Source organism: Diaphorina citri, unplaced genomic scaffold, assembly GCF_000475195.1.
Source record: "Diaphorina citri unplaced genomic scaffold, Diaci psyllid genome assembly version 1.1 scaffold105, whole genome shotgun sequence".
Lineage (NCBI taxonomy): Eukaryota > Metazoa > Arthropoda > Insecta > Hemiptera > Psyllidae > Diaphorina > Diaphorina citri.
The window spans coordinates 1-24,346 of record NW_007377542.1 but is presented as its reverse complement, the minus strand read 5'-3'; the positions used below and the strand labels follow the sequence as shown (position 1 = coordinate 24,346).

The following is a 24,346-nucleotide window of genomic DNA, read 5'->3' as shown; positions in this document are numbered from 1 at the left end:
AGTTGAAAGTTTAGAGTAAGTATTGATGAGGTCTAATCCAGTTGGTGATAGCTGTAACTGCTTATCAATGCTGGGGATTACCTTGTCTCCTCTCTCAGCCTCCGATCCCAGGAGCTGTGTGTTAATGAGCTTCGCGGATTAAGTGTCGCATTGTGAGTGGGTGTAATCAGTATGTTAAACCAACTGAGGGTGTTCTCAGCGTCTTGGCAGTAAACCCCATTCAATTTCAAAATCTCAAATTTATACCACACGGAAAGTTTCGTACACAGTGCCGTGGGGCGTTTGTACTTTTGGGGCTCTTCATAATGGCTTCCTCAGGTTTGGTCATTGAGTATTCAAACCCCATTCAGATATGTATTATCTCCTCTCGATTATTATTGCCCATGCATGTTTTAATTGGTAGAGGTTAGGCAGTTGGTTAGTTAGGTACGTAAAGTTAATTTATAGCATCTATCCATATGGGCTGTCTTTTTTGAAGCCTGGAGTCCACCTATGAATTTTTTCCTATCGATTTACGTCAGATTTTCTGTGTTTCTGTGTAGGTAAAGTAAACACAACCACTTATGTCGGTGGCATATGGCTTGGTTGATTTGTCTCTCGGTTCTAGCCAGAATACCACAGAATATGGTATCCTTGTTCTATGTGTTCCAATATCTTAACCAAATCAATACACAACAGTGTAGTTCTCTATCAACAATCAATGTTTGCAAACCACTTCTAATGTTCCTATGTCTGTCTACATACAGCTCACATTATGGCAAGTATTTCTTCCAATATCTTAACCAAATCAATACACAACAGTAGTTCTCTATCAACAATCAATGTTTGCAAACCACTTCTAATGTTCCTATGTCTGTCTACATACAGCTCACATTATGGCAAGTATTTATTTATACTATTAGACACAATAATAAGTGCATTAGACATTTCACATAGCAGTAACAATGGGTAACAACATCACATTAACAATGGCATACAAGTACACAATAGATGTATAAATTGTGTCCCATAAAGCCAAAAGCCCCCCACACAAATGTAGATTTAATATTTAATATCACTCTGATACTTACTGATAGATATTACAATATTATGAATGTTCATGTTAATAACGTGGCTCAGGGTAGGTGCACCAAATGTGGACGCTTGCAGGACATTCATACTGATCCGGCCAAGTTCCGGGGCCGAAGTTTTTTCGACTCCGCTTAGTATTGTGCTGTATTTCGTTCCGTGAGGATAGTTGAGTAGCTATTCTTGTAACCGAGAAACGACTAATGTGGACGCTTGCAGGACATTCATACTGATCTGGCCAAGTTCTGGGGTCGAAGTTTTTTCGACTCCGCTTAGTATTGTGCTGTATTTCGTTCCGTGAGGATAGTTGAGTAGCTATTCTTGTAACCGAGAAACGACTGATGGTGACATTAAAAGAAATGGAATTTTTTAGTTATACCAACCTACCTATCTCTGATGCATGATGAGGTAAAAATTTCAATTCTTGTGACATATTTTTCGAAACAATTTTGCGTCATAGTATCAACATTTTTGTAGTCCTCATGGAACCATTAAACCTTCTTCTACTACTCTATCAAAATTCCATTTCTTTTAATGTCACCATCAGTCGGAACAGTTAGGTATGTAAAGGCAAAGGAATGGAGAAATATGAGACCATAGGGAACATGAAGAAAGGAGATCCGAACATGGGATAAAAGAATCAGAATTCGGGGGAAGAGATAAGAGATTTAAACACAAAGTTACTACAGAACAGTACCTGTAGAGATGTGGAAAATGTAGATGCAGATATGCTGAAAGAATTACCTGGGAAAATTATCAGGAAAATTTCACCACCAAGCATTCAGGATTTCAGGCACACTGAAGAAGTTAATGTGGATACAAACGTCTCTCAAAGCTCTAGTAGCTACCTACTCCAAGATTAAACAACAAGCTCATTTATCTCATTCAAAATCTGAAAATAACCAAAAAGAATTGAAACTAATAACTACAATAGTAATGAGGAGGACCTCCCAACATATATGGAATATCATTGTGGCTAGGTGCAGCAGCAAATGAGCATAACCATACAACAATCAAAACCAAAAACCCAGAACACAATAACTAATATGACTATGACAATGGAGTCAAATAAATAATTGATGAACACTTTGTATCTAGTTTTAATTGGACGTAGAACGAAACGAATGAGGAGATGGGATGATAGAAGTACATATACAGACATTAGGCACTTGGGTAGAACTAGGTACGTCTAGAGAATAATGTTTCACTTGGGAAATTGTCCTAAGGAGAGAATAGAATAGAAAACTTGACTTGGCGGGGCGGAGCGCTACCGCGCTCCTTAATACCCTGTTTGTACTGCCAGAATGACACCGAAAAGTTCCTTTACTTCCACAGTCTAGACAATAACCTATGTATTTGGAACAAAATTAGTGGGCATACTTGTATTCGAAATAATAAGGAGATATAACAAGGTATATCACTCAAGGCCTTTAATCTAAAGTTAGAGGAGACACCAAGTTACTATACCTACGTTTTTGGGGACCATACTGTCATGTAGGAAGTAGGACCCATCGTCTAACTTGAATGTTCTTATCATCATTATTATACAATTGTACCTACCTACATAGTTATAATAAATACAAGGAACGTACATTTACTGAATTGTGGTAATTCTATCATCTCCACTAATATTAGTAACTTCTGTATGTTTTGCATTGATTTTGGAGTGTGGTAAATCAGACATCTCCACTAATAATAAATTGAGAAATAGATACCTACCTACTTGTAAAAATTTAATATTCTTCATTCAAATAATTCTGTATTTTGCTTTTTATCCAAAATAATGGACTTTATAATCTCTCTCAATAACGTTCAGAAATTAGAAAATAAACTATCTCTTCCTTTTGCCCTGTAGTCCCTACACAGTGACGTTTGCCCTTCCCTTATGTTTCTGTATATCTCTCCTCTCACAAAGGACAATTAAGACATACAATCCATTATGTTCAAATTATAATCTCTCTCAATAACGTTCAGAAATTAGAAAATAAACTATCTCTTCCTTTTGCCCTGTAGTCCCTACACAGTACACAGTGACGATAAAATCCTTTTGCCCTTCCCTTAATATGTTTCTGTATATCTCTCCTCTCACAAAGGACAATTAAGACATACAATCCATTATGTTCAAAGTGATAAGGTAACACTTTATGTAAGAATCAGAATTATAATAGAGGTACAGATGTTTATTATAGGTCTCCGGTATAGCACGCTCCTAAATGACACGACCACAGATTGGGTGGCCTTAGTAGGTAGGTTTACCCTTCGGTTCTTCAATAAACGTCGGACGAATGTGTGCTGGCTTTGTCAAACAGCACAATATTATTGTCCTTTTTTCAAGAAACCAGATTAACTGAAGATGATACCTACCTATGGCTAGGTAGGTATCTACACTGTTGGAACGTGCTCGGTCAAATATAGTGGATATGCCAACAGGATACTGTATTGATAGGGAATCAAACCCACGCTCTACAAGTTACAAGACGAGTTGACAAGGGCTTTACACTTTCTATGAGATTAGGTACCAAATGACCAAAACCTTCTGTCTCTTGCCTCTTGGAACCCTTCAAATCCATCACCACCGAAAACAATATCACCATGGCCAAAGTTACGGCTGACAGACGAAAAAAACCTACCAGGTGTTTGTAAATTTATTTTCCCCTGTGAAAAAAGTAATTAGGAATTGTCACAGGGTCCCTATTTCTAAAGTATCCTACCAAAATTTCAACCAAAGTAATCCTTGACGGGAATCAAACCCACGCTCTACAAGTTACAAGACGAGTTGACAAGGGCTTTACACTTTCTATGAGATCACCAAATGACCAAAACCGTCTGTCTCTTGCCGCTTGGAACCCTTCAAATCCATCAACACCGAAAACAATATCACCATGGCCAAAGTTACGGCTGACAGACGAAAAAAAACCTACCAGGTGTTTGTAAATTTATTTTCCCCTGTGAAAAAAGTAATTAGGAATTGTCACAGGGTCCCTATTTCTAAAGTATCCTACCAGGTGTTTGTAAATTTATTTTCCCCTGTAAAAAAAGTAATTAGGAATTGTCACAGGGTCCCTATTTCTAAAGTATCCATACAGTCCCCATGCTATTTCACAGGACGGGCATAAAACTCAGGTACTCACTCGTAAATCATACTGCCTGACACTAATGAGGGTTCGACCGCTTTCCCAGATGTAGCACAACGCTTCCTCGAATACTCGAATATTTTGGACACAGTATCTCCTCTGGATAACACGCAAAAAAGGCGAAGACGGCGAGGCTATTGAAAGAGTGGAAAAAGAAGACGAAGAGAGAGAAGCAGTGGCGTAGCGTCCATGTAGGGCGCGTATGGCGGCCATACACGCAAAAATTCCACTCAAATACCCTTAAATATTGACTTTAAAAAATTATTGTATTCTTATTAGATAGATATTGTGATAGAAATTAGTGTCCGCCCTACACTTGGAGTTAGACCACGCTACGCCACTGGAGAGAAGGATGAATTTGGAACGAAGGGTGGAGGGCCAGCCTAGTTAGCTTAGTTGGTAGCGCGTCTGCCTTGTAAGCTTGTAAGCGCTCGGACGATGGCTCAGACCACCGGTCGGTCGGTCAGATAGCCTCTGGATGACCCGAAACACACAACTTCAAACAGAATTTTCGTAAAGGATGAATCTGAAATTCTGAATGTCACCTTTAATAGGTGGACGCTGCCCATGCTTTGTACTCTGTCAAAGACCTGGTTGTCACTCTTCAATATCGGGCTTAGCTAGTGAGTTCAAAAGGTGGATATTATAGTTTGTCAAGCAACGTTTAGCGTGGTGGGTACCTAGTTGGGTGACCAGAAAGATACAAAGTCTTATGAATTCTGAATGTCACCTTTAATAGGTGGACGCTGCCCATGCTTTGTACTCTGTCAAAAACCTGGTTGTCACTCTTCAATATCGGGCTTAGCTATAGTTGGTTTGAAAGGTGGGTACTATAATATGTAGTCTCCCACGAAACTTTATCAAGTAAAGCTTAGCGTAGTGGGTACCTTGTTGGGTAATCAGAAAGATACAAGACCAGAAGGGTATTCCACTAACCAACCATCGCGGCACCGTTACTGTTGTAGGCTAGAGAAAATATTAAAGAAATGAGTTAAGTAAATAATATTATACTTGTATGTAGAGGTAGGTAACTATTTAACTTGGAACATTGTCAACATCAAATGTAGCACACCGTTACCTACTGTTGTAGGCTAGAGAAAATATTAAAGAAATGAGTTAAGTAAATTTAATAATATTATACTTGTATGTAGGTAGGTAACTATTTAACTTGGAACATTGTCAACATCAAATGTAGCACATTTTTGATATAAATTTTTCGAGGGAAGTGAAGAGACAAGGAATTATTTGTATAATTAGAACCGTACGGACTGCATTTAACTTGACACGAGCTCATGCATATCATAATTATGATATCACTAGAGTTTATAATTGTTGAGGGAAGTGAAGAGACAAGGAATTATTTGTATAATTAGAACCATACGGACTGCATTTAACTTGACACGAGCTCATGTATATCATAATTATGATATCACTAGAGTAGGTATATAATTGTATCTAGAACTTACAACCCAAGTGTGTATTGTGTGGAAAGGTAGGTAAAGGTATATAATTGTATCTAGAACTTACAACCCAAGTGTGTATTGTGTGGAAAGGTAGGTAAAGATTAGTATACCAAAACCTAAACAATCACAATTGTGTTATTTTACACTTTTCTAAAAGCTATAATTAGTCTGATCTTGAACGTTGCTGTGGATCTAGAAAGAGAATGTTAGCATGAAAAGAACAAAACTATACCTAGATAATATACGAGTACCTACAACCTACATATCCAAGTGTTACGAGTATTTAGAATATTTAGACTTAGACATCAACTAACTAAGCCATGTGCCACAGTAGAATAGTCGATGTCTGCATTTGAAATTCCCTTTTCTGATTGATGGGAATTTCCTAATTTAGGTAAATAATAATCAGATCTTACTGGAGTACAACTACAAAGATATGTACGCTTTCCACTATCCACAGTACCTACCTGTGACCTGTGATATTGACATCTCCACCACTCCCAATATGTAACAAGTAATTTGAATTGATTTTTCAGGATGGGAATTGTGACATCTCCACTAATTTGACGGTGTTGATTCTGACATCTCCACTAATATATGTAGGTAGGTATTAAAACTTCTGTAGGTATTATGATTTACTTTTAGATGCAGTTAACTTTGGCATCTCCACTAATATTTAGTGAGTTCTGCATGAGATAAATATGATATTTCCGGATACAAGCTTTATTTGACACAGCCACTAATTGGACAGTATTAAGACAGTAAAGAGCCATCCATAAGGGGAATTGCCTTATGGATGGTTCCTTTCTGCTTTGCTGTCCCATTTAACTACATAGGTATAGGTATATAAATAGAGGGTACCTTGAAAGCTTGAAACCCTGTGTCAGGGAGGAAGGAGAGGGATGGTATCTAGGAATTTTGCATTTAGATCTCCCAAGTTGAAAGTTTAGAGTAAGTATTGATGAGGTCTAATCCAGTTGGTGAAACTGTCTTTGACGAATTTCTTACACTTGGGAGTTCCACCAGAACTATAATGGCGTGGTTGAGAAATGAGTATGTGTATTCGAGGAGATCCTATGGAATTCACATCAGGAGAGAGTCTGCTTGGATTTTAAGGCGATGTGGGTCCTAGTGGGAAAACGATGAGAAATTCACCCCTAGCTAGTAGCTCAGGTAGAAATTAATACCTTTTATCGTTTTACCTGATTATTCTTTTTCTCCTCCTCCATCTTTTCCCGTGTACAGACGGGGTCGGCGTTTTTCGGCCTCTCAATCAGCCCTGACTAGGGTGATTGCTTTGGACTAACATTTGGTTTTGGCTTCAAATTTTACGAGTGGATGTCCTTCGCACTCAACCTTTGCTATTTCTTTAGCAAGGGAAATTCAGGCTGGTATACTACGTTTTAACTGATTATTCTTTTTCTTCTCCTTCGTCTTTTCCCGTGTACAGACGGGGTCGGCGTTTTTCGGCCTCTCAATCAGCCCTGACTAGGGTGATTGCTTTGGACCAACATGTGGTTTTGGCTTCAAATTTTACGAGTGGATGTCCTTCGCACTCAACCTTTGCTATTTCTTTAGCAAGGGAAATTCAGGCTGGTATACTGATGAGAAATTCACCCCTAGCTAGTAGCTCAAGTAGAAATTAATACCTTTTATCGTTTTACCTGATTATTCTTTTTCTCCTCCTCCATCTTTTCCCGTGTACAAATGGGGTCGGCGTTTTTCGGCCTCTCAATCAGCCCTGACTGGGGTGATTGCTTTGGACTAACATTTGGTTTTGTCTTCAAACTTTACGAGTGGATGTCCTTCGCACTCAACCTTTGCTATTTCTTTAGGAAGGGAAATTCAGGCTGGTATACTCCCTGTTTAAAGTCCCCCAGCCAGACTTAGCTGGTCTGCTCCCTGTTTAACGTCTCCCAGCCAGACAAATAAAAAATAGATCATTTGAGATAAATAAATACACACATTGATTTCGAAAACAAAATAGAAATTCAATCTAAAAATGTATTTAAGTCTGTCGAATAATCTTAAATGGAAAGTATAATAAATAAATTTAATTAGATCTCCTATAAATAGATATCTACTAATAAATTACCTTAGTAATTTACCATCTAAAAGATTTAAAAATCTAATCAAGTCTGTCAATTTATCTATTTTACCTTCAAAAACTACATTTCATTTAGGTACTTCCTGTTTAACGTCCCCCAGCCAGAAAAATAAAAAATAGATCATTTGAGATAAATAAATACACACATTGATTTCGAAAACGAAATTCAATCTAAAAATGTATTTAAGTCCGTCGAATAATCTTAAATGGAAAGTATAATAAATAAATTTAATTAGATCTCCTATAAATAGATATCTACTAATAAATATCATAATCTTCAGAGAAAAGTTTATCCCCAGCAACCTAAGAAAGCCTTGGCTAAAAATCATATTCTTCAATCTACATAATACGCTAAGGAAATAATTAATGCTGTTTGAAATCTAAAGTGCAACCTAAGAAAGCCTTGGCTAAAAATCATATTCTTCAATCTACATAATACGCTAAGGAAATAATTAATGCTGTTTGAAATCTAAAGCTAAAAACAAAGTTCTACAGAAAGTTTCAAATCATTGAAATGCTAGAATTAAAGTTTTAGGTTTTTGTTAATAGTGGCAAGGTTTTCCTGAAGGGGTTATTCCACCCAAACAAAAGGGTTTAAAAGTTTAGACAAATGCCCTAAAACTGTGCGTAGGACGGGCATTGCTTCGAGCTCTTGACGTTCGCGCGCCTCCCGACACACTTTATCAAGTAAGATTTCTCCACGTATGTTTTTTGAGTAGTAGCTTGAGTTTGAACTTAGAACTAAGATGAACTTTACAAATGACCTACGAGGTTGCTCTAAGAAGCTTGACTAAAACATCTGATTTAGAAGACTTGGAGATTTTTTTAGAAAATAAAAAAAGGATGAACTTATTTACAAATGACCTACGAGGTTGCTCTAAGAAGCTTGACTAAAACATCTGATATAGAAGACTTGGAGATTTTTTTTAGAAAATAAAAAAGAGGGAGAGATTATGTCATGCAAATTCAATAGAAAACCTAATGTAATTTAAACATGTTTTTTTATATATATAGGTATATATATGGAGGGAAATAAAAAGTTTGGCAAAATGCATCGTAAATTTTTTGGCTAGGAGCTCGAATATTTGTGCATTCATTCCGGAAAAATCCGGAAGATGAGAGATTCCTATAATACGATACTATTTCAGGTCTTTTTTGGAACTTTGGATGCAAATAATAAAAAAAAAAAAAATCTGTATTTTGCTTTTTATCCAAAATAATGGACTTTATAATCTCTCTCAACAACGTTCAGAAATTAGAAAATAAACTATCTCTTCCTTTTGCCCTGTAGTCCCTACACAGTGACGTTTGCCCTTCCCTTATGTTTCTGTATATCTCTCCTCTCACAAAGGACAATTAAGACATACAATCCATTATGTTCAAAGTGATAAGGTAACACTTTATGTAAGAATCAGAATTATAATAGAGGTACAGATGTTTATTATAGGTCTCCGGTATAGCACGCTCCTAAATGACACGACCACAGATTGGGTGGCCTTAGTAGGTAGGTTTACCCTTCGGTTCTTCAATAAACGTCGGACGATGGCTCAGACCACCTACTAAACGGTCGGACAGATATCCTCTGGATGACCCGAAACACACAACTTCAAACAGAATTTTCGTAAAGGATGAATCTGAAATTCTGAATGTCAATAGGTGGACGCTACCCATGCTTTGTACTCTGTCAAAGACCTGGTTGTCACTCTTCAATATCGGGCTTAGCTAGTAAGTTCAAAAGGTGGATATTATAGTTTGTCAAGCAACGTTTAGCGTGGTGGGTACCTAGTTGGGAACTAAAGGATGAACTTATTTACAAATGACCTACGAGGTTGCTCTAAGAAGCTTGACTAAAACATCTGATTTAGAAGACTTGGAGATTTTTTTAGAAAATAAAAAAGGGGGAGAGATTATGTCATGCAAATTCAATAGAAAACCTAATGTAATTTAAACATGTTTTTTTTTATATATATAGGTATATATTTTAATGGAGGGAAATAAAGTTTGGCAAAATGCATCGTAAATTTTTTGGCTAGGAGCTCGAATATTTGTGCATTCAATCCGGAAAAATCCGGAAGATGAGAGATTCCTATAATACGATACTATTTCAGGTCTTTTTTGGAACTTTGGATGCAAATAATAAGATATCACTCAAAGTAACTTAAAATGGACTGACTCCAAGGGTCAAGTATCTTCTCAAATCTCTTGTTCTCTCTCACATCAACACAACCTCGCTGTTTTACTCTTTCTTCTTATTCTTGGCCGCTTGTCTGGTAACCCGTACTGGGGTATCAATCACTTCTGTTTCATTGGTAGACTTGGATGTTGAACTATTTGATGCTGATTTTTTGGCTTCAACTTCCTTGGACGGGTGATCTTCGTATCTGAAAGAAACAGAGGGAAATGAAGTGACGTGCAATCTTTTTAGCTTGTCAGCCTTTATGCCAGCAAGCCTTTTTCACTTCGGTTTTAATCAGGCCCCCGTTTCATATATGACTTTGGATCCCCTTGGACCAGAAAAGGGGGGCGTGGAGACAAATCAGGGGGGGCGCGAGCTTTTCCTCGCGAGCTTTTCCTTTGTATCCTTGGTTACAACGTTGACATTCTTGGTCAAGGTTGATGCACAACACCTACCTACCGGTTCTCAAACTGGGGGGCGTGGAGACAAATCAGGGGGGGCGCGAGCTTTTCCTCGCGAGCTTTTCCTTTGTATCCTTGGTTACAGATCTTTGAATGACTCATGGACATCTGTTTTCTAAATCAAGTATACATAGCAAAATAGTAATAGTAAGGTTTGACAGAGGTTTTGTCAGTCAAACATAATGGAATATAGCGTTTTTCTTAATATAATGTTGTTCTTCTTGTTCTTATATCATTCCTTAATTATTATATTGCTAAATTTAATAACTTGACATGGTGTCGAACCACCAACCTACGGCCAATCCCATATCTACCTCGCTAACCACTACACTACTGAGGTTGATATTGTTAAAAACTACTCGTATTGTCCCTGTCAACTCACTTGATCAAAGCGGACAGATCTCCCTTGACCAAAGCCACTAGCAGGGGCAGGCCCAAACACGCAGGTACCAAATTGTCAACTCACTTGATCAAAGCGGACGGCCAATCCCATATCTACCTCGCTAACCACTACACTACTGATATTGTTAAGAACTACTCGTATTATCCCTGTCAACTCACTTGATCAAAGCGGACAGATCTCCCTTGACCAAAGCCACTAGCAGGGGCAGGCCCAAACACGCAGGTACCAAATGTAATATCCTGTGTCAACTCACTTGATCAAAGCGGACAGATCTCCCTTGACCAAAGCCACTAGCAGGGGCAGGCCCAAACACGCAGGTACCAAATACAGGAGTGCAGGCTGGGCATGCTTGAATACATGCATGACGAATATGGTGGCCATTAGACCCAGGTGCCATGCAAAAAAGTTTGAGAACCACTGAGTTAGACCTTTGAATGACTCATGGACATCTGTTTTCTAAATCAAGTATACATAACAAAATAGTAATAGTAAGGTTTGATAGAGGTTATGTCAGTCAAACACAATGGAATATAGCGTTTTTCTTAATATAATGTTGTTCTTCTTGCTCTTATATCATTCCTCAATTATTATAATGCTAAATTTAATAACTTGACATGGTGTCGAACCACCAACCTACGGCCAATCCCATATCTACCTCGCTAACCACTACACTACTGAGGTACGTCGGACGATGGCTCAGACCACCTACTAAACGGTCGGACAGATATCCTCTGGATGACCCGAAACACACAACTTCAAACAGAATTTTCGTAAAGGATGAATCTGAAATTCTGAATGTCAATAGGTGGACGCTACCCATGCTTTGTACTCTGTCAAAGACCTGGTTGTCACTCTTCAATATCGGGCTTAGCTAGTAAGTTCAAAAGGTGGATATTATAGTTTGTCAAGCAACGTTTAGCGTGGTGGGTACCTAGTTGGGTGACCAGAAAGATACAAAGTCTTATTAGTATACTCTGTCAAAGACCTGGTTGTCACTCTTCAATATCGGGCTTAGCTAGTGAGTTCAAAAGGTGGATATTATAGTCTCTCACAAAACTTGTCAAGCAACGTTTAGCGTGGTGGGTACCTAGTTGGGTGACCAGAAAGATACAAAGTCTTATTTTTCACAAGACCAGAAGAGTAACCAAACCACTAACCAACCATCGCGGCAGCGCGGCACCATTACTGTTGTAGGCTAGAGAAAATATTAATGAAATGAGTTAAGTAAATAATATTATACTTGTATGTAGAGGTAGGTAACTATTTAACTTGGAACATTGTCAACATCAAATGTAGCACATTTTTGATATAAATTTTTCGAGGGAAGTATCTAGAGTATCATGAGCTTACCATTCAGACCAGTACGTATAACTGAGGTTTGAATGAAAACAAAAATGTATAAATGTTCCTTGCAACCGACTGTAAGCTGTTCAAATGTCAATCAATGTCGTTCTCCCTCGACTTTCTTCATTTTTCTTAGTCCTTCCTCTCGTCTCGTGCCTTCTCCTATCCTCATAGTTTTTCCATTTATTCTCGGGACTCTATTTCATCTGAGATTTCTCTCCTCGCAATGCCTCTTTTCAAAGAGAGCCATCACACAGAGATGGAACAATACGGGAAAAAGTTTCGCCGGGGAAAAACATTGTATGTCAAAACCAAAAGAGATACTCTTTCTCCGACCCTTATGGCCTTTGTGAGAAAAAGTCTTTCACATATCCAATTTCCTAGCTTGCCTTTGTCTAAGGAAAACCGAGGAGAGCCCGAAGTTCAGAGAAAAGGAAGGTTTGTTTCTCGCATTCAAAGGCTTGGATTTTGTAGTTTGTTAACATTTGTGCTGGCTGTGCTCGTACGTCAGAAAAGTTTGTGTTTTTGTAAAAGACTTTTGAGAGGCTATACGGGATAATAGATTAGGTTGTAGTGGTAAAGGATAAGGATAGAGGCGGCCATACACGTTAGTCAGCGTTGGTTGATGCATCCGTCTTAGAAGACCTCAAATAAGCCTTCGATAAGCTAAAAATTAAAAATCCGTCTAGAAGACTCTTGTCACTGCGAAGATGTGGTTTGTAAATAAAATGAAATAAGCCTTCGATAAGCTAAAAATTAAAAATCCGTCTAGAAGACTCTTGTCACTGCGAAGATGTGGTTTGTAAATAAAATGTAAAATGTGGTGTGCGAGTTTTAAATCGTCAAACAGTAATCTTTGTTTGTTTTTTATCAGTGAATCCCTAGGGGCCTGGAGATATCCTATAGGAACGAGTAGATCTAAAGTGCTAAAACTAGAATAAATTTGAACAAACTAAGGAAGAAAGAAATAGAGGCGAGGAAACAAGAATAAATTGGATAATTCAGAGAAACTTGCGAAATAATTTTCGCTGCAAAATAATTTTCGCTGGTAAAAGAAATTACCCATCAAATTGCAGTAAAATATGTTCAATAATAATTCCCCAAGTGGAAGTGTGAGATAAATTTTCTCATAAAATCCGCCCCGGGCGGGAATCGAACCCGCGGCCTAGCGCTTACAAGGCAGACGTACTACCAACTAAGCTAACTAGGCTGGCTATGCACAATTATTTAGCACAGCGGAATTTCTACTACCGTCTCTGTATTTCTTCAAGTAAGTAGGTAGGTGTAGGTGCATAATCAAGTATTACTCTTATTTCTCCTTTACAGTCTGGAACCACTTCGGATACGATGCTAGAATTTTGATGCTTCCACTACGGTTCCACATTGATAGTCTGCAGACACAAGGCCTTCCATGGTGTAGGCTGCAGAACTGCAGACATATCTAATTATTCACGCCCAGCAATGGACAAACCACGACGAAAATAAGAAAAAAATCCAGGCACAGAGCTTTTTCGCCAACTTTCAGATTCACAGTTAAATTCAAAATAAATACATAATCCTGTTTCTAAGGTTGATACTCCCATTTTAAATCATTACATGAAAGTAAAATCAAAAATTCAAATCAAGAATGATAATAAACTGAATATTAAACAAATTAGGTAGGTACATATAGGTATTCTTTAACCGAGCAGTTTTGAAACCGTGTTGTGAGATGGACGTGCTGTCCGATAATTCGTGCGTTTAATTCGTGAAATTTAAAATAAACAATTCAGTTATTTTTTAATAATAAAATTCTAGTCGGGTCTGCGTAAGCAGTATCCTAGCTGATAGTGTAAACACTGTAGTGCTAGTGCAGTGCATAGGTACCTACGCTATCGAGTATGGTGCTGGTGAGGAGTCCATCTGATGGTAAAGCAGTGCCGGCTAATAATCGTGCAGCGGGGCCTGGTGCCGAAGGTAACAATAGTAAAGATACCGAGAGTCAGAACGAGCGTACTGATAACTCTGGTACTAATGGCGCCAGTAGCAGAGTTTTTTCAGCTGAACAATCAAGCAACAAATCCGTGGGTGATCCAAAAGGAGTTGTGGAAGAGTTTACTCGCAACCTGGAGGCAATATGTAAGGAAGTTGAGTGGTTGGAAGGATGGCTTGGAAGGAACCAGAGCAGCAGATCTGGTATTCGTGATTGTATAGGACGAGCGCTTGAAGCCAGGAAAAACCTAGAGAGTCTAAAGAAGGTGGTCAAAATTAACAAACGGGAGGAGAATCAGGAAACTAAAGAGTCTATCTTGAGCAAAATTCGGGCTGCAGCTTCTTCGATGAGTGTAAATAGAATAATCAATCACACCAATCTGTTGGATTTAGAATGGCCACCTGAGGCCTTTCGAAAAACGAAGGTAGTAAAAGGATACCCATCGACCCACAAAAACATGGCCTTCCTGTTCTCTAACAATCCAGTAGAAAATAAAGGTCTGGCCGATATCGTAAATAGAGCTTTTGACAACCCTGAAGGAGTTCTGGAACAGGGTACAGTCGCTGATGGGTTCCAGGTAGTGGAGAAATCCAGTGGGGTAAGAGGCCGTAATCTAAGCAGAACCCTCGGTTTTGTGGTCGAATATGGTGGCCATTAGACCCAGGAAGTAGGCCAGGAATGCTGTGTTGAAGTACGTGTTGGAACGACGGTTCAAACTGGAAATGGAAATAGCACAAAAGCGATTATTATTATTATTCCTTCTTTTGAGGAGGTTTCATAGAGGGAACTGTGACTGCCAAGGTCTTATCGTCTCGATATCGAAGAGATTGGTATAAGTAGGGCCGATGGATTTCAGCTCAATGTAGTAGAGAAGATGATAAGTGAGGTGAAGTCGCTTCAATTGAAAGAAATTGGTATCGCCGGCGCTGGAAAGGTAGACCTGATTGATGTAAGGAAATTTCTTGAAATGTGGTTCTACGACACGGAGATAGAGGTAACAATCTTTCTACCCCCAGGTAAGAGAAGTGATCTTACTGATGAGATTAAGAAGCAGAACAAACACAGTGAGAAGGAAGTGGACGTGATTCGGGTGAACTCATCCATATCATATGCAGATATGGTGAACAAGGTAAGGGAAAATGTTATCCCCGGCCAAATTGGTGTCACGGTAAAGAACACGAAAAAGACCAATAAAGACGAATTGCTAATCATGATTGAGAAAGGAGCAGATCAGTTACCGGAGAGACTAATCGAGAAGATTATGGAGAATGCTGTGGAAATCAATGGCTTACAAGCAACTAAGGTAAGTCAGAGACGTCCTTACATAATTGCGGGGCTTGAGGGATTCGCCACTGAAGCTGACATTACTAAAGCTATTGAAGGCTGCATAGGAGAGCATAGCACAGATATTGACTTAGAAGTGAAGAGACTCACGGAGCAGGGTAAAAGGCGGAGATCAGCAGAAATCTGGATAAACCGCGCTGCCGGTGAAAAGCTTGAAAAAGTGGGTAAGCTTGAAATTGGCTGGGGCTTTGGTTTCATCAAAAGGAAAATAAAGGTAGAACGATGCATAAAATGCCTCAAAATGGGCCATCATTCTAGCGAGTGTAAGAACAAAAATGCAAAAAGTGGCTGTTTTAACTGCACCCAGGAAGGGCATGCAGCGAGTGACTGTTCAAACCCAGCCTTCTGTTACATATGCAAAACACCTGGGCACAGACCAGATTCCAGCAGGTGTCCAAAATTTAGGGAACTCATAAACCGACAATGATGAAAGTCCTCCAAGTTAATCTACACACTTGTAAGAGGGCACATGATCTATTGCACAAAACTACAGTGGACATGGACATAGACTTGTGTTTGGTAAGCGAGCCCAACATCCAGCTTAGCATGGAATGGGGTGGTTACGCGGACGCCAAAATCTGGAGAACACCTAAACTTACATTCGTTGAGTCCGAGGGAGATGGAAATGGGTTTACATGGGCAGTAATAGGAGGTATACTTTTTATCAGTCTCTACTCTTCTTTTAATGACCCAATTTTCCTACTCGAAAGCAGTCTGAAAGACATTAGTGAAAAAATTAGAGCATTCTCTGGTGAGGCGGTGGTTGGTGGAGATTTTAATGCGAAATCTCCGCTCTGGAATGAGTCGAGAACAGACCAAAGAGGGTTGGTAGTATCAGAATGGATTGCTAATGAGAATCTCGTTATCCAAAATAAAGGCTTTGTACCCACCTATAGGGCCAGAGGATTCGAGTCGATAATAGACCTTACGCTAACAACAGAAGGACTTGGAGACAGAATTTCATCATGGGAGGTAATCGACACTGAAAATGCCAGTGATCACAATTATATATATTTTGAAATTAGTATATCACCCCCTCCCCCGGTCATAAGCAAATTAGACGCCCCGTGGAATCCGAGGACCCTCAACGTAAACCGTTTGAAGGAAATAATACGTAATACGAACGTGGAAAATATCAACACGGTTGAAGAGCTGATGGAGTTTCTAAACGACACATGTTCATTGACTATGAAGAGGAAAGGTAACGGCAGGAGGAAGGAGGTACATTGGTGGACCGAAGAGATACACAACCTGAGGAAGGAGTGCAATAGAAAGAGAAGAAGATATACGCGTAATGTGAGAAGATGTACCATAGAACAAAGCGAACAATTGTACAACGAATACAGGGAAGCAAGGAGTTTAATGAACCTGGAAATAGTCAAGTCTAAAAAGAGGTGTTGGAGCGAAATCTGTGAAGACCTCAATAGAGACATATGGGGTCTAGCCTACAAGATAGTGACCCGGAAAAATCAACTCTGCCTAGCGCTCATTAGGTTCAGTTGATTAAGAGAAATAATTAGAATTAAGTCGGCCTAGGAAAAGTTGATTATGTAAGTCAGCTTTGCCTAGGCCGAGTTGAATCGAAAGATTGCGTGCGATACGTTTCGTTTTGATATCGAACCTCCACTGACTTTGCCAGCAGCCAAAGGCCACAATTACTCTGCATAAGAATAGTAAGTATCAGTTATTGTGAACATTCTTATTATTAATAAGCACCATTATACTTACATTTGATGGGTGCTTCAAAGGACTTGGCTACAGTGACCATAACGTTGGTACCAAACACCCAGAAGATATCATAGATGAAGAGACCACACAGAAGTATAACTCCAATCATGACGTTGTTCAGATGGAGCAGCTCGATACCATTCACCGCAAATGCCAGACCGAACAAATTGTTGGCAATCCAGTGCTGGAAAATAAGGTAAAGGAATTTTAATTGTGTTGAGCATAAAAGCTTGTCACAAATTAAGTAGCGCTATATCGCGGGTTTGTGTCCCGCCCATAAGACCGAACAAATTGTTGGCAATCCAGTGCTGGAAAATAAGGTAAAGGAATTTTAATTGTGTTGAGCATAAAAGCTTGTCACAAATTAGCGCTATATCGCGGGTTTGTGTCCCGCCCGTGGCAAAATTTATCCTTGATTTAAGTTTACCTTCTTGACCAGATACCAGGATCCAAACACAGAGCACACGATAAAGCAGACAATGTCATGAGAGGAGAACTTGTAGTCGAAAATGGTCCCGCCCATGGCAAAATTTATCCTTGATTTAAGTTTACCTTCTTGACCAGATACCAGGATCCAAACACAGAGCACACGATAAAGCATACAATGTCATGAGAGGAGAACTTGTAGTCGAAAATGACGAGCAGAGCTTCACTGCCGTCTTTCTTCTCCTCATTGGTAGCTCCTCGGTCAAACTTGAGATGGAATGGAATGTTTGGAATAGCGGCTGGCACTAGGGGTGAGATCACTGGACTGAAATTGAAAACAAGGAAACATTAGAAGTTAGCCATGCTGCTATAACAATATGGCACATTAAATGCACCATTCCTAATTTGGAATAGCGGCTGGCACTAGGGGTGAGATCACTGGACTGAAATTGAAAACAAGGAAACATTAGAAGTTAGCCATGTTGATATAACAGTATGGCACATTAAATGCACCATTCCTAACGGATTACTGAAGTTAAGGAACTTTGTGTATGGTTGCTATCTAGGATTCTAGATGAATGACCATCTGGGTAATCAGTGTAATCACATACTTACTGCTGGCTTTTCCCAGACCCACTCAGGCTCACACTGCCGTCTTTCTTCTCCTCATTGGTAGCTCCTCGGTCAAACTTGAGATGGAATGGAATGTTTGGAATAGCGGCTGGCACTAGGGGCGAGATCACTGGACTGAAATGAAAAACAAGAATATTAGAAGTTAGCCATGTTGATATAACAGTATGTCACAGTAAATGCACTGTTCCTAATGGATTACTGAAGTTAAGGAACTTTGTGTATGGTTGCTATCTAGGATTCTAGATGGATGACCATCTTGGTAATCACACACTGCTGACTTTATCCAGCCCCACTCAGGCTGGGTGTGAATGTGAGGTGAATAGCTTGTTGCTGAATGGAGGATAAAACCTTTACTTTTCCCACACAGGAATTTGGCTGACTCACCTTAATAGGTAACAGAGAGCTAAAACACCCAATAGGAAGAAGTATCCAGTCAGCAAAAGATTGATCATGTCCTTGTTAAGGAACTTTGTGTATGGTTGCTATCTAGGATTCTAGATGAATGACCATCTGGGTAATCACATACTTACTGCTGGCTTTTCCCAGACCCACTCAGGCTCGTTAAGGAACTTTGTGTATGGTTGCTATCTAGGATTCTAGATGAATGACCATCTGGGTAATCACATACTTACTGCTGGCTTTTCCCAGATCCACTCAGGCTCGGTGAGCACATGGGAAAGTAGCTTGTTGCCTAATGGAGGATAAATAAAACCTTTACTTTTTTCCACCCAGAATATTGCTTACTCACCTTAATAGATAACAGAGAGCTAAAACACCCAATAGGAAGAAGTATCCAGTCAGCAAAAGATTGATCATGTCCTTGGAAAAGAACTGAAAATTAAAAATAAACATCATACTGTTAGCATCTAACTTGAAGTTAAAAATTAAACTTTATAAAAAAAAAGCTAAAGAAACATGAAATCATGTCCTTGGAAAAGAACTGAAAATTAAAAATGAACATCATACTGTTAGCATCTAACTTGAAGTTAAAAATTAAACTTTATAAAAAAGGGCTAAAGAAACATGAAATTTTTTTCCCCCCAAAAAAGTAATTTTAAGATAAATATAAGCAGCTAGGAAGAAGTATCCAATCAGAAAAAAATTTGACAATGTCCTTGGAAAAGAGAACTGAAAATCAAAAAAGAAAACCATCCTATCAGCACTTAACTTGGTGGTAAAAGAGGCTTATGAAAAAAAAAGACATGATTTTCCCTCTTAGAAAGATCAAGATGTAAGCAGCTCAGGAAAAATACCCCATCATCATTTCTATATCCTCTGATTCTTCTGAGGACCTGTTGAATGAAAAACGCCGAGGCGGAATCGGTAGGAATTTTCGACGAGAATAGAACAGCGTGTAGGTACTCGACTTTTGCCTGAACGAGTGGAATTAGCACCCATATTGGATACCTGAAGATGGGAACAGACCTACAGGTAGACCATTTGGTAAGGTGAGCAGGGGCAGGCCCAAACACGCAGGTACCAAATACAGGAGTGCAGGCTGGGCATGCTTGAATACATGCATGACGAATATGGTGGCCATTAGACCCAGGAAGTAGGCCAGGAATGCTGTGTTGAAGTACGTGTTGGAACGACGGTTCAAACTGGAAATGGATATAGCACAAAAGCGATTATTATTATTCCTTCTTTTGAGGAGGTGGTCAGGATAGAATTCAATGGAGAAATGAAGATGAGACCTTTGCCCAGCAGTTGGATAACGATTGTCCATGAGTGAAATTCGCGCAATTATCAGCAGGGGCAGGCCCAAACACGCAGGTACCAAATACAGGAGTGCAGGCTGGGCATGCTTGAATACATGCATGACGAATATGGTGGCCATCAGACCCAGGAAGTAGGCCAGGAATGCTGTGTTGAAGTACGTGTTGGAACGACGGTTCAAACTGGAAGTGGAAACAGTACAAAAGCGATTATTATTATTCCTTCTTTTGAGGAGGTTTCATAGAGGGAACTGTGACTCCCAAGGTCTTATCGTCTCGATATCGAAGAGATTGGTATAAGTAGGGCCGTCGGCTTTTATAAACGCCCTTGGTCACTGCGATAATTGAAGAGATAAGGAAGAGAGGATAGGAGAAGGCCAGCCGTTCCGAGAACGAACATTATCCGTTCAGGATAAAATACGCCCTGGGCGGAAATAGAACCGGCGCGGCGACCTAACGCTTACAAGGTAAGAGATAAGGAAGAGAGGATAGGAGAAGGCCAGCCGTTCCGAGAACGAACATTATCCGTTCAGGATAAAATACGCCCTGGGCGGAAATCGAACCGGCGCGGCGACCTAGCGCTTACAAGGCAGACGCGCTACCCTCCAAGCTAACTAGGTTGATGTTTTTAATTTTACTTCATAGTTTTACAAGGTAGACGCGCTACCCTCCAAGCTAACTAGGTTGATGTTTTTAATTTTACTTCATAGTTGTTGTTGTCTATCTTTTCTCCCTCCCTCGCTTACAAATTGATTGCAAAGGAGGCACTTAGTAATGTTGTGATATCCACAAAAGTTGTGAAAAAGCTCCGCTTTACCACAAAGAATTTGAGTTTCATTCATTCATTCCGCACTTAGTAATGTTGTGATATCCACAAAAGTTGTGAAAAAGCTCCGCTTTACCACAAAGAATTTGAGTTTCATTCATTCAATTTCAATCAATTTACAAGGTAGACGCGCTACCCTCCAAGCTAACTAGGTTGATGTTTTTAATTTTACTTCATAGTTGTTGTTGTCTATCTTTTCTCCCTTCCTCGCTTACACAACATACTTTCTATTGAGAATGAATTCTTTACCTTGCCTGTAGGCCGGTGTACACAAAAAGCCCAAAGTGGCTGAAGTGAAAGGCAACCTTAACCTTGAGGGAATGCTGCCTCTAGGCCACCCGTAGGCCGGTGTACACAAAAAGCCCAAAGTGGCTGAAGTGAAAGGCAACCTTAACCTTGAGGGAATGCTGCCTCTAGGCCACTCTAGGGAATTCTATTTACGATAAAGTTAAGCAACCTCCTTGGCCGAGTGGGTATCACACTAGGCTTGCACGCAGGTCCGGGTTCGATTCCCGGCGGGGCCGAGGTTTTTTTCGGCTCTGTGCTTGGAGATCGAGGTGCACTCAGCCTCGTGAGGACAATTGAGTAGCTACTTGATACGAGTAGCGACTGGTGGCGACATTACCAGTGTAAAAAGATTATTGAAATTGATTCCCAGTTCTCACAGCTGGGTCATTTTTTTTTTTTTTTGTCTTTGGTTGAATTTTAAAGTGCACTCAGTCTTGTAAGGGCAATTGAGTACAGTGGAACCTTGATATAACGAAGGAAAAGTCAATTTCCCTTCCCTTCAGAGCCAAAAACCTGATTATAGCAAAGGAAAAATAATAGATATAATGTTGTGATATCCACAAAAGTTGTGAAAAAGCTCCGCTTTACCACAAAGAATTTGAGTTTCATTCATTCAATTTCAAGTTCTTTGCTTACCTCAAGTCAAATCTGAGGAGGAGTGCAATGAAGATGCCGGGGACTACAATGTCTCCCAGTCCTAACATGGCGAAGTTGTTAGCGGATACACCATGCTCCAGGAGATCTTGAGGGAACACCACTGCAAAACATGATACAATGATGAAGTGGTTTATATATGTTACAAAAATTGTTGATTCTCCAGGCATAGTTGACTATAGTCAGCCACATAGGTCTAAAACGCTCAGGCAATGTTGCTTTGAAAAAATGAAATCAGCTTTGCCTAAGCAAAATCAACTCTGCCTAGCGCTCACTAGGTTCAGTTGATTAAGAGAAATAATTAGAATTACTTAAGTCGGCCTAGGAAAAGTTGATTATGTAAAACAAAGTCAGCTTTGCCTAGGCCGAGTTGAATCGAAAGATTGCGTTAATTAGAATTAAGTCGGCCTAGGAAAAGTTGATTATGTAAAACAAAGTCAGCTTTGCCTAGGCCGAGTTGAATCGAAAGATTGCGTGCGATACGTTTCGTTTTGATTTCGAACCTTCACTGACTTTGCCAGCAGCCAAAGGCCACAATTACTCTGCATAAGAATAGTAAGTAAGTATGAGTTATTGTCAACGTTCTTATTATTAATGTATTATATCTTTCTATTCAAATTAAAATAAACTCTTGAATTTATATTGTTTTCTTTTATTGCAAAAGTTCTCCAACTTTCGTAATTCGTGCGATACGTTTCGTTTTGATTTCGAACCTTCACTGACTTTGCCAGCAGCCAAAGGCCACAATTACTCTGCATAAGAATAGTATCAGTTATTGTGAACGTTATTATTATTATTCAGCACCATTATACTTACATTTGATGGGTGCTTCAAAGGACTTGGCCACAGTGACCATAACGTTGGTACCAAACACCCAGAAGATATCATAGATGAAGAGACCACACAGAAGTATAACTCCAATCATGACGTTGTTCAGATGGAGCAGCTCGATACCATTCACCGCAAATGCCAGACCGAACAAATTGTTGGCAATCCAGTGCTGGAAAATAAGGTAAAGGAATTTTAATTGTGTTGAGCATAAAAGCTTGTCACAAATTAGCGCTATATCGCGGGTTTGTGTCCCGCCCATGGCAAAATTTATCCTTGATTTAAGTTTACCTTCTTGACCAGATACCAGGATCCAAACACAGAGCACACGATAAAGCAGACAATGTCATGAGAGGAGAACTTGTAGTCGAAAATGACGAGCAGAGCTTCACTGCCGTCTTTCTTCTCCTCATTGGTAGCTCCTCGGTCAAACTTGAGATGGAATGGAATGTTTGGAATAGCGGCTGGCACTAGGGGTGAGATCACTGGACTGAAATTGAAAACAAGGAAACATTAGAAGTTAGCCATGCTGCTATAACAGTATGGCACATTAAATGCACCATTCCTAACGGATTACTGAAGTTAAGGAACTTTGTGTATGGTTGCTATCTAGGATTCTAGATGAATGACCATCTGGGTAATCACATACTTACTGCTGGCTTTTCCCAGACCCACTCAGGCTCAGTGAGCACATGGGAAAGTAGCTTGTTGCCTAATAAAGGATAAATAAAACCTTTACTTTTTTCCACCCAGAATATTGCTTACTCACCTTAATAGATAACAGAGAGCTAAAACACCCAATAGGAAGAAGTATCCAGTCAGCAAAAGATTGATCATGTCCTTGGAAAAGAACTGAAAATTAAAAATAAACATCATACTGTTAGCATCTAACTTGAAGTTAAAAATTAAACTTTATAAAAAAAAAGCTAAAGAAACATGAAATTTTTTTCCCCCAAAAAAGTAATTTTAAGATAAATATAAGCAGCTAGGAAGAAGTATCCAATCAGAAAAAAATTTGACAATGTCCTTGGAAAAGAGAACTGAAAATCAAAAAAGAAAACCATCCTATCAGCACTTAACTTGGTGGTAAAAGAGGCTTATGAAAAAAAAAGACATGATTTTCCCTCTTAGAAAGATCAAGATGTAAGCAGCTCAGGAAAAATACCCCATCAGCAAAAGATTGATTAAATGATCATGTTAGAAAAAACATTCAGCATCTAATTTGATGTGAAATGAAGCTTAAAAAAGGCATGAAAAAAATTTCCCCCTAGAATTTTCATTTAAAAATTATGCTTTTCAATCATGCATAACTTGCTTAGCAAATTAAGTAGCCCTTTTTTCAAGTAAAAACCCAATAAGTTACTCTTTACTATTAATAAAAACACAGGAGGGAAAAGGGGATTCCTAGTGCATTTGTCAAAAAAAAAAAAAAAAATCAGCCCCTTGACAACCTAGGACCTTACAAAGTTTTCCCACCTTAAAACAAATATCATCAAAACATATTTCAATATAAAATGGGTCTTCAGATGCCGTGTCATTTTCCTGCGGACAGATAAAATTCAATTACAGCTGATTGATGTAGGCTAAAAAGATGGGGAGAGAACAGATTCAATAGCAAATGCATATTCCTTAAGTAAAAAGAGTTGACCTTTTTTAGAGACCTAAACTATGATTCTGGTGAGATCATCCTGTCCATATTACACAACATTGCCACTACCAAATGAATGATCAGGTATTTTTTACCTTCTCAAAAAAAAAAAAAAAAAAAAAAAAAAA

General features: G+C 39.1%; 2 protein-coding genes and 1 long non-coding RNA gene across 3 annotated transcripts; all 3 read right to left on the bottom strand.

Moving 5' to 3' along the window:
- Window positions 1-7,923: 7,923 nt before the first annotated feature.
- On the bottom strand, window positions 7,924-8,604 carry LOC113465430. Its single transcript, XR_003390150.1, has 2 exons — window positions 8,165-8,604; window positions 7,924-8,075 (listed from the first exon to the last, which is right to left on the bottom strand). It is a non-coding gene; the product is annotated as an uncharacterized LOC113465430 (long non-coding RNA).
- Window positions 8,605-9,669: 1,065 nt separating this feature from the next.
- LOC103524566 (minor histocompatibility antigen H13-like) lies at window positions 9,670-19,147 on the bottom strand. The gene is made up of 10 exons (XM_026819940.1): window positions 19,008-19,147; window positions 18,299-18,373; window positions 17,838-17,876; window positions 17,628-17,712; window positions 17,201-17,384; window positions 15,421-15,511; window positions 14,753-14,844; window positions 14,027-14,100; window positions 11,066-11,268; window positions 9,670-10,153 (listed from the first exon to the last, which is right to left on the bottom strand). The coding sequence occupies exons 1-10, from the start codon at window positions 19,112-19,114 to the stop codon at window positions 10,009-10,011; spliced, it is 1,095 nt and encodes a 364-aa protein (XP_026675741.1). The 5' UTR covers window positions 19,115-19,147; the 3' UTR covers window positions 9,670-10,008.
- A 499-nt stretch (window positions 19,148-19,646) lies between these two features.
- LOC103524565 (minor histocompatibility antigen H13-like) lies at window positions 19,647-24,112 on the bottom strand (the record flags this gene model as incomplete). The annotated part of the gene is made up of 6 exons (XM_008489591.3): window positions 19,647-20,157; window positions 21,725-21,845; window positions 22,559-22,742; window positions 22,862-23,060; window positions 23,340-23,422; window positions 24,047-24,112. Coding segments are annotated over 6 exons (1,164 nt in total), but the record flags the coding sequence as incomplete, so codon positions are not given.
- Window positions 24,113-24,346: the final 234 nt, after the last annotated feature.

Excerpts from the sequence above, each read along its gene's own strand:
- LOC103524566 (XM_026819940.1), bottom strand. The coding sequence starts at position 19,114 with ATGATGTTTATTTTTAATTTTCAGTTCTTTTCCAAGGACATGATCAAT. Across the intron at positions 15,512-17,200 it reads CTTTGAAGCACCCATCAAAT|CCTTCAATAGCTTTAGTAAT; the intron begins GTAAGTATAATG and ends TCTCCTATGCAG. Across the intron at positions 14,845-15,420 it reads CTGACTTACCTTAGTTGCTT|TTTGAACCGTCGTTCCAACA; the intron begins GTAAGCCATTGA and ends TTCCATTTCCAG.